We start from the raw sequence: 16,725 nt of genomic DNA, 5'->3' as shown, positions 1-16,725 counted from the left end.
AAATCTGAATGCATCTCACACACAAAGCCCTCAATTTCCCAAACCCTAACTACCATTCTCATGGACCTTCACATTCCTTCAATTCCAATCCCACCCCAAACCCTGGGTTGTTGACTCTACCGCTAAACCTTCTCTCTCCTCCAAAACGACGCCGTTCCGTGCTATTCGCCACCAACAACAGGGGTGCCGTACAAATCGCTGTCGCAAACAATCATCCTCTTTTCGTTCCTCCTTCACCATCCTACGATTACCGAACGTTTCGGAGTGCCAAAAACGTCGACGTTTCCACGCTTGGGAACCTCTGCGTTGATATAGTTCTCAATGTTCCCCAATTGCCCCCGCCTTCCTTTCACGAACGCAAGGCCTTCATGGACCGCTTGGCCTCTTCTCCACCCAACAAGGTTCTCTCTATCTCTATCTCTTACTACTGGAAAATTACATTTTAGTCCCTCAGAATATTTCTTCTTTACTTCAGTGGATTCTCATTTCATTTCTTATGTGTGTGTGTGCGTCTAGAGTCTCTGCTTTTCTGTATTAATGTTTTTTTCTTTTCAATCTTTCGATGCTTCAGGGACTAACCTGCATGTGATATTATTTTATTTTATGTAGCTTTATGGTTAGGAAGGTACATGATTTTGTTATGTGAAAGAAATAGAGTTGCTGCTATTGAAATTTAGAAGAAAGTGAAATAATAAAAAGGAGAAGAAATTTTGAGGATAGAGCATTGGTTGGAACTAACAGCATGCCTCTTAGAACAAGTAAAGCAATAAAGTCTAAGACCTAATGTTGGAATAGTTAACTTGCAAACTTCTTGTTTTAGAGCAAAGCAAACATCAATTGTACAAAATAGAAGTGGGTTGCGACTGTGGCAAACCTTTTACCTGCAACGTGTAATATCTGAATTGTAGATTTTTTTACTCACAACTTCGAGAAGGAATTTACCTAACCATCATACCATGCCGAAATTGCTTAACTTGTTGCATTAGCTGCTGGTTTCCTTTCTGGTATTAAAATATCAGTAACTGTTTGCTGGCATATTCCACTTGTAATGTCAAGAATGCTAGAGTCAACATTGTGGGATTTACATAACCACTGCAACTTATTTGGATTTGCACAAGTAGCTGATCAATGAACCCCAAAAAGAGAAAGAGGGTTTTGTCTTGATTTTGATTTGAATTCCTTTATCTAGCCATCGTAGTACAAGAATATGCACATCTAATCCCGAAGACTCAAGTATCAATTAATAATCTGAATAAGGAATGCATAAGTTTCATTCCTGGAATTGGTTTTTGTCATTCATTAAACATATTTCCTATGTATTTTTGTGTAGAAATATTGGGAAGCTGGTGGGAACTGCAATATGGCAATAGCAGCTGCAAGGCTAGGACTTAGTTGTGTATCAATTGGTCATGTGGGTAATGAAATCTATGGGAAGTTTCTGTTAGATGTGCTTCATGATGAGGGCATTGGTATGGTTGAGATGAGTAATAGTACTGATGTTGTGAACTGCTCCAGTGCATCTATTGAAACACTTCTATGCTGGGTTCTTGTTGATCCGTTACAAAGACATGGTTTTTGCAGGTAAACTTTAATTACTTCTAATGCTTTTATTTATTCTTAAACATTCGTTTTCAAAGGGCCTAAGTCAACATCCTTTATCTATTAGTCGAGCAGATTTTAGCAAGGAACCTGCATTTCATTGGATGAGCACACTGAGGAGAGAAGTAAAACTAGCTATCAGAAATTCAAAGGTTTTGTTCTGTAATGGATATGGCTTTGATGAGCTCTCTCCTAGTTTACTGCTCTCAGCAGTGGACTATGCTGTTGATGTCGGCACATCGATATTCTTTGATCCTGGACCACGTGGAAAGAGTCTCTCCACTGGAACTGCAGAAGAACAAAGAGCTCTTGACCAGTTTCTCAGAATGAGTGATGTTCTTCTTCTAACTTCTGATGAGGTTTCAATTATAACTTTCCTCATATATAGAAAACATATATCCTTAATACTGTTATGATTGACTCTAGTTATTGCTTTTAGCTCGTGCTCTGCAGTTTTGGGTATGATGTGGTATAACATTATTTTCTTTGCTTTATAAATTGTGGGAACTCTACTTCTGCTTGTATATCTATCTTCTGAGCTATATCATGTTTTACACTTTTCTTTTGGATGCTGACAAAGACTCCATATTATCACTATCTTCAGTTTCTTATTCTGAAATAAAAAAAATTAATATTCGTATTATGTTAATCAGGAACTGCTTTACATTATGCAAATGTTCTACCAAATCCATTCCTTGTTAACACGGGCCTGCATTGTTTGTATATCTAATATCTTTTTCTTTTCCCTCCTATTTTTGGGTACATCTTGTGTATCACTACTTATATATTGATGGATTCCTTTGTTCCCTCATTGACAGCTCAATTTTCTGTTGTGCATGCCAAAGTGTCATTCTGTAATCTTAAAAAGCGTTGTCTAGTTTTGCCTTGTTATAGTTTACCTCATTCAAGTCTATTGCAATTTGCAATACTTGTATAATTATCAATTGCAACTTTGCAAGTTATTGTGATATCATTTTTGCATTGCATTCTAAATTGAAGATAATTTCAATAAGTGGATATCTCCTTGAGAACTTGTTTAATTATTTTTCAAACTTCTGTTTAAAAATATAATTTGCTAACGTCTCCACGTGATTGGTTTGCCCAACAGGCTGAGTCTTTAACTGGCCTAGGAGATCCAATATTAGCAGGACAGGAGTTTCTCAAAAGAGGGATCCGCACAAAATGGGTGATTATAAAAATGGGTTCTCATGGTTCAATTCTAATAACTGCATCAAATATAGCATGTGCTCCTGCATTCAAGGTATTAGCTTCTGATTTTGTGTTCAATTGTTTTGTTCAAATTCTAGCATTTTGGGAAATCTTGATTTCTTCCATCATTGCTATTTAGTTTGTTATTACACCTTTTGTTATCAAGTTATAATGTTTGTCAGTCTTGCATTTAAGTTTTGTGATAATTTGTTATTATTCTCCATCTTACTCTTGATTCAAACAGACTAGATTCGTAATTCTTATCAGGTGGATGTCATTGATACTGTTGGGTGCGGAGACAGTTTTGTTGCTGCTGTTGCATATGGTTATATACATAATATGCCGTTGGTTAATACATTAACAATTGCAAACGCAGTGGGTGCTGCAACAGCCATGGGGTGTGGTGCTGGTAGGAATGTAGCAAAACTGGAAAATGTGAAAGATTTATTAAAATCATCAAACATCAGCAAAGATACCAAATTCTGGACCAATGTACTTGGGAAGAATGCCATAACTCAGGAAATAACATGTTTGTCACACATGATGAACGGTAACGGCAATCCAAACCATCTCAACCATGTCCCATATGACAAGGTCGCCTCCGAGCTCTTACCTAAGCTTGAACATCCACAGATACCCGGTAATGTGGCGGCATGATAAATTCCAGATAATGTTACATCATACGTTATATCCATCCTAGTGAAGTAATTCTTCTCCATCATCCATCTGAATCATATAGAGAGTAAATCTCCAAGTTACACTGCAATAACTAATCTAAATGCATTTGTTTGAGCAAAGTACATGGCCACGTGAGAGGTAGCTGCTCAGAAAGCATTTTAACTGAATTGTTACGATTCCTGTCACAAACAATATTTCTTTGGTGTCAAAGGCACCTATACTCCAAGCACTAGTGAGTCAGAGCTTTTTATTTTTCCCCTGATAGGTACCAATTTTTTGGCTTCATTTTTGTATGAATGCTTCTTAAGCAGTGATATGTTATTGTTTATATTGATAGTTTATCGATGGTAGAGGGCAGTAGCATTTATCCTCTGATCATAGTTTGTTTTTGTATCACTCACTATTAGATTTTGAGTGGGGATTATGGACACTGGTTTATCATGTTCCCTGCTTCCAATCAAAATTTAGCAATTGACTTTGATCTCTAGAAAGAAAAATATCAAAATGGGCAAAGCTAATCCCTCAAAATCGAATTCCAAATACACTCTCATGAGTAAAACCTAAAGTTTTCAATTCTACGAGGTTTCATTAGATAACAAGTATAAAGTAACAACAGAAATTATTAATGTTAGATACAAAGAAATTAAGAAATATGAGTAGAAGAATTTCACTTTTCGCAGTGTCAAATAAGGAGGACAAAAGTGATAAATTAGCGTTGTGAATAACACACTGCTAACTTGCGATTACTCAGAAGTCAGAACTTTGTTCGCCCTTGACTGTCTCCAGAAAGTGTAACCAACCGTCTTCTGTTAAGAAATTAACTAGGGTTGAAGCTAACTCTAACCAACTAGGGGTGAAGCTAATTTTAACTAACTAGTTAAAAAATAGGTTTTTTACAAATAAATAAATAAATAAATCCTCTAATACTTTAATTTTTCGAATTTTTATACTTTAATTTTTATACTTTTTCTTTTGCATATGACATTAGTTTCTAATAAATTAAAATTGATTGACTAATCTTTAAGTTCTTTAATATAGCATAGTGGTTTCTAATAAAATAAAGAGATAATAGTCTCTAACATCTTTTAGAAAAGGACAACTTGGTTCTTAATTTTTCGAATAAAAATAGGCATTAAATAGTCAACTTGTATCAGATTCAAAATTAGTTTTATTTTATAAAAAAGTGAATTTAGCTAATGAAAAAGTATAGGAACCAACAGATGTCCTAAGAATTTAAGTGCCCTTCTAAGATTTGAGGGTCTATGCTAGGGTTTGTGTGCCAACTAGGGTGAGAGTTTTTAATTTGTGAGTGTGTCTAGGGATCTAAGAGTGAGAGATCAATCTACTAATCCGAAACACACCTGTGAAATTTTGAATGGTGTCAGAGGAGATTTGAAGGACTCATAATCCCAACATTTTTTTATCAAATGAGGAGGAATTGGTAAGTTTAGGAAAGGAGGACGTGAGAGTAGAAATTGAGAATTGTTTCCGGAGTCTAGTAGGGAGGCTGACGGCGGATAAGGGTTTTAGTTCGGGGACAATGGAAGGGGCTTTCAACGCCATATGGAATCAACTGGAGGATTTTGGGTTAAGGCTCATGGAGATAATATTTTCCAGTTCTTTTTCAATAAGGAGACGGATATGCTTAGAGCTGAAAGCGGTTCATTTAATACCCTACCATACAGAACTTTACGCTTAAGCCGTAAAATAGAGGCGGTATGGTAGTACGACCTCTAAAAACAAGATATATACATAATAATATTGGAAGGAATACCGTATACGAGGAGTCTTGAGAAATGGATAAAGCAAAATCGCAAAATAAAAAGCGCAACACTCAAAAAACGAGATTACTTGCATGCGAAGAAATCTAAAGTTCACTAACAAAATTTGTACAAAAGATAAGAGTAGAGGATCAAGGGTATAAAATAACAAGCTCCTAACTCAGCCTGTGAAGTTAAGGCTGGCCGGAGGATAATTACATACATATATACACAGCCCGAAGTCCAAAAATACATACATATGATCCTGTTTCTCCATAAACCTCTAAGAGGTACAAAAGTAAAGCAGTAATATACACAAGAGGAGAGTCTAATACATATACATATCAAAATATCAGAAATAAGCCCCAAAATGAAACCATTTCGCAGTAGAACTCCAGACGCCTAGCGAGGTGCCTTTTGACCTACATCTGAAAAACACAACATAGTATGGGGTGAGAACTGGAGGTTCTCAGCATGGTAAAGGTAACACGCATATAAGGTATAAGGTCCTGGGAATGCCAGAGACAATCCTGGAACGCCGACACTCAGATATAAAGCTTAAAAAGCTAAACTAAAACCATAAATGGGTAGTCTCCTAAGGGTTCTTAAGCCTAACTAAACTTATCTTCTAAACTTTTCCACCTTTCTCCCGTTCCTCCATCTTCGATGAATTCGCATAGACAAACAAGCAAACAAAACAAACACAAGTAATTCACAAGTATACAGCTAACATCTATAGCAAATAGCAGATTATAATCACGTAGGCAATCCCAAATAATCACAAGCAAGCAATTCAAATAATATGTATATGATGTATGCCTGTCCTATGGCTGATGAGTCTCATCTGTCGGTTACTTAGCTATCCCGACATGTCCTAGTAGCTAACCGTGGACAGAACACCACAATACGGGACAGATATTACTCGTCCACCCATGCCGATGTTTCACCAAAACCGGGGTAGGCATTACTTGTCCACCTAAGTAGGTGCCACATCCATAACCCGGATAGGGATTACTCGTCTATGCACAGGCTAGGACTCGAATAGGAATTACTCGTCTATTTTTGGATAGGAATTTCTCATATACCCTCGACATTACACGTCGAATAGGAATTACTCGTCTATACTCACAAACATAGCTCGGATAGGAATTACTCGTCTATCCTAACAATCACAACTCATCACTATCGCTTTAATCACTGTCACACTTTAAGGTCATCATCATTTTCAACCCATCTTTCACTCAATTGTAATTCATTATTATCTTCATCATAATTATATAAATTCAGTTAATATTTCTCAAGCTTAAAATCACCCCCTTACAATCATTAGTTCACTACTCCACAACTTGCTTCACTCCCAAGTTACTACCTCTTTCTAATTACATCTCATCACTAAGTATCTAACTGAGGTTTAGGGGCTAAAAGAATAAAAATAGAGTTTTAGAGGTTTGAAATTAGGTTTTTAAAACATAAAATTAAGTTTGCTGAAAACAAGGGTCACGGGTACGCGTGGGTATGCGTCTGGACCAAGACGCGTACGCATACCTCATCTCGCATACGCACGCAAACCAGGCAGAATTGTCTGGTCATGTACGAGGAGTTTTGCGTACGCAGAAACCCCAGGTCACGCGTACGCGTGAGCGTACATTTTATTAAAAATTTTGGCTAAGTCTGAAACCTACAGAATTTTCATTTTTAAATCCTAAACTTCCGACGTGCATAAATTTTTCGTTTTAAATCATTTTTCTTCTGTTCTTTGAACGACATAAACTTCACGAATTCAATTTTCATATAAAATAGATTTAAAACAATTTGGGAGTCCGAAAGCAAGTTACGGCTCGCCAAAGTTCGTCCAAAAATTAATTTTACACAAATCCTCAAAACCTCAATTTTCTTTAAAACCCAACTCAAACTCAACATGCTTTACACCAAACTCATCAAGACAATTTATATACTTTCCATCATCACAACAACCTTCACACCCTACCATTCCTCAATCTTAACAATCCCTTTCATCAATTTCCCGAATACAACATCAAGATTATCATTCACCAATTCAATATATATACATACACATGCATTCATATCATTATCTCAATCATCATGAACCCATAACTTAACATTCCATCATAAAAAATATTAAACAACATCAAGGGTGCTAATCATTAGACATACTCATACGTTCCAACCTATCATATGGTCATCTAGCCTAAATTTTTACAGAACATTATATATTAAATACAAGAAACCTAAAACATACCTTGGTCGATTTCCACGTATTTTCCGAGACAACCCACAAGACAAAAATTGCAAGCCTCAATCACCAAAATTCAGCAACTATATCTCACTCCAAGCTTCCAATTAAGCTTCGAGCATGTCTGATTGCCTCATATCACATATATAGATACACCTTACACAAGCACCAAAGAAGCAAGATTGAACGTTCTTCTCAAGCTAATTCGAGCCTAAACATCGAAATTGAATAATTTTCAACATCTTGACTCATAAATTTCGAAACTGAAAATGAGAAATTGAGGGAAAAAATGTGTCTTCTTTACCTTACAATGTACTGGGCTTTGTAGAGCTCGACACTGTGATCACGTGGCCGCAAACGGTGCGGCAATCGGAGCTCAAAACGAGAAGTTATGTGGAATCAAATATTGAGTGGGGTTTTGAAATGGAAGTGTTCTTCCTCCGCTTGCTGAAATGTTTCAGCGTTTCTTGCATGTATGGGGAGGGAGAATGGGCTGTGCTTACTTAATTAAGTGAGGTTGAGTTGGGCTTGGGCCCAATAGGGGTCCAGTTCGGTCTGTTTGGTCCAATCTTGGGCCAAATTCTTTAAAATTAGTGTCAAACTTTTTGTTTTAATTAGATCTATCTCATTTTACTATAAAATTTATATTTCTAATTTATTTTAATAAAATTTAATTTATTGGCTAATTAATCGTTAATTTTACGGGGTTTACAGTTCACTTTGGCTTTTCAAACAATTTATCATTCACCTAAGAAAATGGCATACGATGATGAGAATTGAAGAAGAGGATTATATACATATCCCGATCTGGGTACAATTCTGGGGCACGCCAGAGTATTGCAAAACAAATAAAGCAGCTAGAAAGGTAGGAGAAAAGATCTGTGAGGTCATGGAAGCTAAGACATATATGATGCGAGGTAAGGAAGACAGAATTATGAAAATTAGAGTTTAGCTTGATGTCACTAAAACTCTGAAACAGAATATCAAAATTTCCAGCCCTGATCAAATTATTTTTAACATTGTCTTGAGATATGAGAGAATGGGAATCTACTACTGTTTCTATAGTTTTATAGGCCACGAAACTAGAAATTACAAAAGTTATATAAAATCATTAGCAGAACAGCAAATAGTGAATGAAAAGTGGAGGCCAGATTTGAAAGCCGAGCAATTTGGGTGGAGGATAGAAGAGCAGAAGGAGAACAGTAACCTAAATAATAGAAGAATTTAACCAAACCTGAACAGCCAGAAAAAAATCCACACCAGTCAATTTGCTAAAGAGCTTTGCAAACCTTTCAGTTTTACACACACAAAGAACCCAACCACCTAACCATTAACCCAATCAATCACCACAATACATTTTTATACCCACACTGTTGCAACACTCTTATAACCAAAAGCGCACCCAACACCTCTCACGATCACCAATAAAAATCAACCAAACTCACAAAACCTTCAAATCAACAACACTGATTATCACACAATAATCATAAGCCAACCTGAACCCCTTATTGACCCACCTAATAAACCCTAGCACATGGAACAGTCGAAAAATTTTTGCTTAGGAATTAACCATAAAACCTCTACCAAATCATATAAAAGACTAAAACTTAAACACCTAGCTAGGAATATGGAGAATGAAGGGAGTGTAGAAAGAATTGCTGGCTTTAAACGAACCTAGAGCAAAGAAATCAAAAGGAGGAAGATGAGAGAGCAGACTTGATGGAGATGAATGCTACTGAAAGGACGAAAGGTGCCATCCCCAAACTGGCACCCCATATGCCATGAAGATGATCATGTGGAACTACTAGAGTTTGAAAAAACTCTTGACTGTTCACAAAATTAAAGTGATGAGAACATCCCATTCCCCTAAAGTGTTGTTCCTCTGTGAAACAAAACAACAGCCCTCATTTGTGGAACGACAGTTGCAAAAATGTGGGTTTACAAAATCCTATCATGTAGCACCGAATGGCTTAGTGGGAGGTCTAACATTGGCATGGATAGAAGACTTTAATGTGAAGGTTATAAGAGAAGAATGCTTTTGCATGGTGTTTGCTGCTACGATTCTGAGAGAAATATAAGGTGGAATGTTATTGGAGTCCACTTGCATAGTGCTGACTACATTCTGGTGAACCAATATGAAAAACTACTGAAAATGATTGATTCTTTAAATGACAGATATTTAGTTATTGGGATTTCAACGCAATTACAGCTGCACATGAAAAGGAATGAGGCATTGAAAAATCATCCCAATCAATTAGACAGTTTCAAGAATTTATTAACAGTGGACAGCTTGTGGATATGGGATTCATAGTTGGAAAGTACACATGGTGTAACAGAAGTTACCAAGACAGAGCAATAAGAGAAAGACTAGATAGGGGCTGATCTCAATGACTCTAAGAGAAGAATATCCAGCTGCAACTATCACTCATTTAGAGACACATGATCATACCACAAGCCTATCTTAATGTGTGCCATCCCAGTTTTTCAAAAATCCAAACGCAAATTTCGCTTCCAAGAAAGGTGGTGTAGAATGAAAAGGATGGATGAAATAATAAAGGAAGGTTGGAAGATAAATGTCACTGGATCTTTAACGCACAAACTTTATCAAAAGTTAAAACAATGCAGATATGACTTAGTCAAATGGCAAGCTTCGGGTGCAAATAATTCAAAAAAAAGTAATTGAAAGACTTGAGGCTAAATTATCAGTAGCTAATAAGGACCAGCCGACAGCAACAGAAAAGGCTCAAATCTTTAAGATTGAAGGCGAACTGGTGGCTGCCATCATAAGTGAAGAAAGGTTTTGGAAAGAAAAATCCATAACTAATTGGCTCAAATGGGGAGACTATAATACAAGGTATTTTCATGCACAAACAAAGTTCGAAAGAGGAGGAACAAAATCTGGAAGTTAGAGGATGGAGAGGGCAACTAGTGTACTACTCCTAACACAATTGGAGCATGTGCACAGAAATACTATGAAGAATTGTTCTTGACAGGTCCTACCCAAGATCCTAATGAACTACTGGGAGGCATAGGAAGAAAACTAATGGCAGCTATGAATCAGTCCCTCGTTAAACCAGTTATAGAAGAAGAGATCAGAAGGGAAGTTTTCTCCATAAACCCAGAAGCAGCTTCGGGGGACGATGGGTTTACCGCAAAATTTTACCAATTTTACTGGTAAATCATCAAGTCTGATGTGATTCAAGCAGTGAAAAATTTCTTTGGGGGAGTTAAAATCCTCAAAGAATTGACTCATACACAAATTTGCTTAATTCCAAAGATACCTAATGCTACATCAATGAATCAGGTGAGGCCGATTAGCCTTAGCATTGTCTTCTACAAAATTATTTCAAAAATTTTCGTTCATCGTCTTCAACCTTTTATAAATTTACTTATTAGTGAAAATCAGAGTGTCTTTATTAAAGGAAGACTAATAAGTAGTAATATCCTAGTTGCTCATGAACGTATGCACCACCTTAAAACTAAGGAGTATGAGATGAAGAAAATAACATTAAAAGTTGACATAAGTAAGGCCTACGATAGAGTGGAGTAGATTTTTGTATGATATATTATGGAGAAATTGAGTTTTTGTTCAAATTGAATTCGGTAGATGAAGAAATGTGTTTCTTCAATCTTTTATTTTGTTATTGTGGATGGATCACCAACTGGTTTCTTTAAACCAAGTAGAAGACTCAGACAAGGAGATCTTCTTTCACCATACCTATTTTTTATTTGTGGAGAATGCTTGTCCTATTTGCTCCACAAAGGAGAACAGAATAATGTACTGCAAAAACTCATATTGAATAACAGCTGCCCCTCCATTTCACACCTACTCTTTGTGAACAACTCATAACTCTTTTGCTAGGCCAAGAAGTTAAACTATGACAATTTGTTGCGAATCCTATAATAGTATGGTAACATGAGTGGATAGAAACTAAATTTGAGCAAATTTGCTATCTTCTAGAAAATACATGAGGAGTCCCAAATATTGGCACTTAAGACAAATATTTGGGGCTGCCATCTATAGTCAACAGGTCTAAGAACGAAACCTCTTTTATTAAAGATAAGATAGGAAAAAAATTGCCGCATTGGAAAAAAATATTCTTATCCACTAGTGGAAGGAAGATACTTATAAAGACAGTAGGATCAACAATTCTAGTATATATTTTAAGCTACTTCAAATTACTAGACTCAATACTAGAGGAATTATATAGGATGATGATGCAATTTTGGTGGTGTAAGATCCGAAAAAATTATAAAATGATTTAGTTGGGTAATTGATCATTAAATTAAAATAGTTAAAATGCGTCCGGACGGGTCAAAAATCAAGACTTAGGAATTTGGAACTTTAACAATGATAATTAGATTCAGCAGATTTTTTTGAGTGGAAAAATATAATTTTCTGCGAAAGTACGCATTTATGCATATAGTATTTTAGCCAGCTATACCGGCTTAAATCTGCCCGATACTGTGAGTGAGAAAATTAATTTATGAGTGAACCAGTTAAGAAGTTAAAATTTATAATTTGAAAAGTGAAAATAATTAGCGTACGAATTAAAGTGCTAAACTAAGTGAACCGGGACTAAGTGGACCCAAGTCCATACTATATAAGAACTCATTTCAGCACAAAACAACCCATTTTTCCTCCTTTTTGAGGGAGAAAAATGCTAAAATGGAGAAGAGAGGAAGAAGAGAGAAACCCTAACCCCTTTTGATCTTTAAAGCTCCACAACTTTTGATCCGGAGCTCCACTTGACGAGCCATTTGCGGCCACGCGTTTCTCTTCTCACACACTTTGATTTTATTTAGTATTATGGTAAGTATCTCATTTTTCTCTGCCCAATTTTATTTTCTCTCTAAATTCGTGTTTTGGTTTGGGTTTTGAGAAAATCTTGTAATTTTGGTTGTTTAGGGGTGCTCTAATATGAGTTATTGATGAGTTTTATCAACCAATTTTAGTGGAAATACTTTTTTCCAAGGTTTTGAAAACCGAACCGGTCATCGAACCATTTTAACTAGTGGTTCACTGGTTCATAGGTTCAACCAGTTTGACCGTGGTTGAACCGAAAAAACTATTTTATAATAAAATAATAAATAAAATATAAATAAACACACTAAAACATAATTATAGTCTAATATAAATTTTAAAATATCATCCAAATTAAAAATACTACATAAACCAGAATGATATAATCTCATTCAAATGCAAACTCAAAAATCAATAACAAAAACAACCAACCAAACATAAAATGCCAACATCCAAATTTATCATCAATCATCAAAATCTGCCATAACTTGCTACAGTTTTGCTACATTAATCCCTCACTTATCTAAACCTTTATGGCTTGCGAGACTTGTTTGTGGATATGCCTAACAGAACAACCAGAGGGAGCGAGAATCCGATTCAACTCGTTCTTTCTTTTTGGGTTTGGTACTTCGACCACAGGATCTCATCTCGTCTTTTTTAAGAAATAGAGGCCTTGTAAGTAGTTAACTCCTTAAGCCGAAGAGTCATTAAGCCGAGAAAGCTAACAAATTTCTTGCCTTTTCATCTCAGATCAGGAAGGGAATTTGATTCAAACCTTCAAGGTCGATTGAATCATCACTCGATAGAGTGATCGAATCGGACGCTGTGCCATTGATTGAATTTCGCTAATCAACCGCTAATAGATAGAGAGAATCGGATCGTAACCAGTCTTATGAGATGTCTGCATTGCTGCTGCTAAAGGAAGCAAGGGAAGACAAGAAGACGATCTGATGAAGCGTCTTTTCTCGTCTGCTTTTCCCTCTTCTAAGCTAAACTTTCTAAAGTCAAATAAAAATAAGGTAGAACAATGAATTTCCTCTTCCATTCCACTCTATTCTTAAATAGAAGAAATAGGACGAAAACAGAAGCAAAGGAAAGAGCATATCTTGCTTCGTCTTCCACTCTTTAGAATTACTCGAGAAATTCATTTTGAATGGACATATGAGACGGGGGAGGAAGCCCCATTTCGTTCTCTTAGCTCAGAGAGGTTATCGATTGAATACCTTGACTGTTGATACGATGATAACTAGCTATTTGAATTGACACTGTTTAAAGAGGTAAGGCACTAGTCTCCTTGTTTGAGAATAAACTGCTATTGAATTCACAGCCTCTTGTGAACAACTCCGCCGCAAGAAGAGTAAGCGCTCTTTTCAATATCCGCTGTGTTCGTAGCGTAGGAGCTGATAGCCTATCTGCTGTTGAATAACCTGATGTTAGCAATTGAATGCGTATCAGCTGTGATTGAATCATTAAGCGCTGCAGATCTGATCGTATAAAAAAAAACTGTCATTCGATCTCAGATGGGCAAAGGAAGGCAGGGAGTAGCACTAGTCTCAGGGGCATGCCCGGAAGAGGTTCTTAACGGAGGAGCCCTTTCTGCTGAGTGAATATCCCTTCCTTTCGTAACCGGTGTGAGAGTTAGAAAAGAAAGCTAACTTCACTTCATGCGTAATCCTGTTCTTGCAATAGCCGGCCCTTTCTTTTTGCTGGTCTTGTTGGTGAATGTTAGCGCTTTCGACTTCTCTTCTCATCTCACAGATGTCGCCTTGAGAGTTCCATCCTCACCCGGGCTTAGCTCTTTGAAGCAGATGTTGAAGGAAGAAGAAAAGACGGTGCTCTTTCAGAAGCTCTTTGGCTATTAGCTTGCGATAAAGAAAGAGTGAATTAACCCGAGCCAAGTAGTTCGGCTAAGCCGGAAAGAAAGAGTTAGATCCTCTTTGAGATGAAATGCGGCAATGTCCTAATCAAAGCAGGCGCAGGGTCAATGATTTAGCTCAAGGCTTAAGGCATAAAGGAGATCTTGATAGCATTGGTCTCGAAAGGCCCTCGCTCTAAAAGGGCAGCTATCCTATCCTGCTTTGATTGACTAAGAAGGGGGGAGAATTGGAATGGAATTGGTGTGGTTCGCTAGCTCTTTCTTTTGAGACGAATTCATTCCCATGTGTTTTCTTTCTTCTTCTTTTTTCTCTGTCATGTGAATTTTCTGTTTGTGGAATAAAGTGTGTTAGATATCAAGCTTGTGATTTATCCATGCTTACATCATTATACCTTCATCAAGATGTACCACCACTCTTGCAATGAAATGAAAAGCCTTGTGTTGAATACCAAGAATGAAATGAATTGAGTAGGTTTAACATGACAGGTTTAACATGGCAGGAGTAGGATTATCATGGCAGGTTTTCATCTTCCACTCAATGAATAATTTATTAAATCAACAACAGCAAAACACAATATAGCAGGAGTAGGTTTATCATGGCTGGTTTTCATCTTCCACTCAATGAACAATTTATTAAATCAACAACAGCAAAACACAATATAATCAAAAGGTCAAGAACAAAACCAAAACAATAATTTATCAAATTAACAAGTTAATAAGATCAATTAAAACTGAAAATCAAAATAACAAAAATAATATTCAATCATTTATTCAATCACTATATCAATTCACACTTCACAGTTCACACAAAAACTATATCACTGTATCACCATTTCAGTTCACAGTTGAATTACTTGAATCAGAGTTCACATAGCTTTACTATATCAGCCAATCATAAATTTAAAGTTTATAGAGCTTCACTATATCAGAGTTCACAGAGCTTCACTATATCAGAGTTCAATCATATATTCATAGTTAATTAAAAAAATTACCTACAAGCATGCAAGAGCCAGTGGTTCGGAGGGGGAAAGAGACACTGAGACACAGAGCCAGAGACACCGAGTGACCAAGGAAGACAGAGACACCAAGAGCACTGCGGGAGACAGAGCATGCAAGACTGGTGGAGCAAACAGTGGCTTCGAAGGTTGCGATGGCTGCTGCGCGAGGGAGGCTTCGAAGGTTGCGCAACAGAGGCTTCAAAGGTTGCGATGGTTGCTGCACGATAGAAGGGAAGTGAGCAAGAACGAGGTGGTGGTTGTTCGAAGGAACGACGATGGTGGCGGCACGAGGCATTGGCTGAACAGACGTGAGCTCGATAAGATTGAGACTTGAGAGGCAGCCCTCCTCCCTGGACTGAATGTGTGTGTGAGACGGAGAGGAGAATGAAGATCGATTAGGGGCTAGGGCTTGTGCGATGGAATAAGATTACATTAGGGATCGCTGATTCAGTGAGTGAATCAGTGAAAAACGGTGACGTTTAATTGTGTTCTCCAAAAACCGGTCGGATCACGGTTCGGTTCGACTGACCGGTTCGCCGATTTGATCACGGTTTGCAAAATCTACGATTTTGCCTATTGTTCAAACCGCTTTTTCCCTCGGTTCACAGTTTGACCAGTTCGACTGGTCGGTTCGAACCAGTTTTCAGAACCTTGCTTTTTCCCTTTGTTTATGAAGTTTTAAGAAATCCTTTGTGCATACTATGTGAAATGAGTGTAGATTGAGTACTTGAGGTATTTAATTGAGCATTGGTGACGTTTGAGCTTGGCGGAGGTGAAATTGGGACTTGATCTTGGTTGATTTCAAGTTGAGAGTTTGATCTTGGTGTCACCAAAGGTACGGTTTAAGTTTCATTTAAGTACTGTGTGATGTGATGTGATGAGAATTCCTAGGTTAGATGCCCCTAGGATTAAGATTGAATTTTGCATATGGATGAATTTGATATGTGTAGAATATATGTTGTGACAATTGATGAATTGGATAACGCATAGTTGTTGTATTGTTGGATTTAGTGTTGGATAGTGAATTGTATAATTATGGGTTATATGTATATTGAATTGATGAATTTTGGGCCGGAGGCCGTGAACTTTGGGCCGGAGGCCGGAAGAGGTAAGAATAGTAAGTTGATGAATGTATTGTATGAGTGATGCTTGAAATTGAATGGAATTTGATATTTATTGTGTGATAGGTTGGAATGAATGAGAGGATATTGGGAATTGAGGATTGAGATGTGAAGTGGATGTTATTTGAGTTGAAATAAGTAAATGATATAGGTTTGAATTAGGTTGAGTGTGAATATGTGAAATGAGTTGGGTTGGGTTCATTTTGTTGGTTGAAAATGATTGAGACTTGTGAATCTTTGGAAAATTGATAAATGTATGTTTTTGGTTAAAACTGGTTTTTTGTCAACTTTGGCGGGCCGTAACTCGGTCCTTAGAGTTGAAAAACTTTCAAAATTGAATTTTTATTAAAACTCATTTATCGATCTTTCCAACAATTCAAGAATGGTTGAAAAACAAATTTTATACAAAAAGATATGAAGGTTTGA

General features: G+C 36.8%; 1 protein-coding gene across 3 annotated transcripts; it reads left to right on the top strand.

The window, feature by feature from the left end:
• On the top strand, nt 1-3,825 carry LOC107473449 (fructokinase-1). 3 transcript variants are annotated; one of them, XM_016093006.2, is made up of 5 exons: nt 1-401; nt 1,331-1,581; nt 1,667-1,958; nt 2,708-2,860; nt 3,076-3,825. In XM_016093006.2, the coding sequence occupies exons 1-5, from the start codon at nt 9-11 to the stop codon at nt 3,463-3,465; spliced, it is 1,479 nt and encodes a 492-aa protein (XP_015948492.1). In that variant the 5' UTR covers nt 1-8; the 3' UTR covers nt 3,466-3,825. The 3 variants fall into 3 exon arrangements, with proteins under 3 accessions (XP_015948492.1, XP_015948494.1, XP_015948493.1); XM_016093008.3 differs by having other exon boundaries at nt 3,185-3,365; XM_016093007.3 differs by having other exon boundaries at nt 3,053-3,315.
• Nucleotides 3,826-16,725: the final 12,900 nt, after the last annotated feature.

This window comes from Arachis duranensis, chromosome 2 (assembly GCF_000817695.3).
Source record: "Arachis duranensis cultivar V14167 chromosome 2, aradu.V14167.gnm2.J7QH, whole genome shotgun sequence".
NCBI lineage: Eukaryota > Viridiplantae > Streptophyta > Magnoliopsida > Fabales > Fabaceae > Arachis > Arachis duranensis.
Note: the sequence above shows the minus strand (reverse complement) of the source record. Positions and strands in the feature narration are given on the sequence as shown.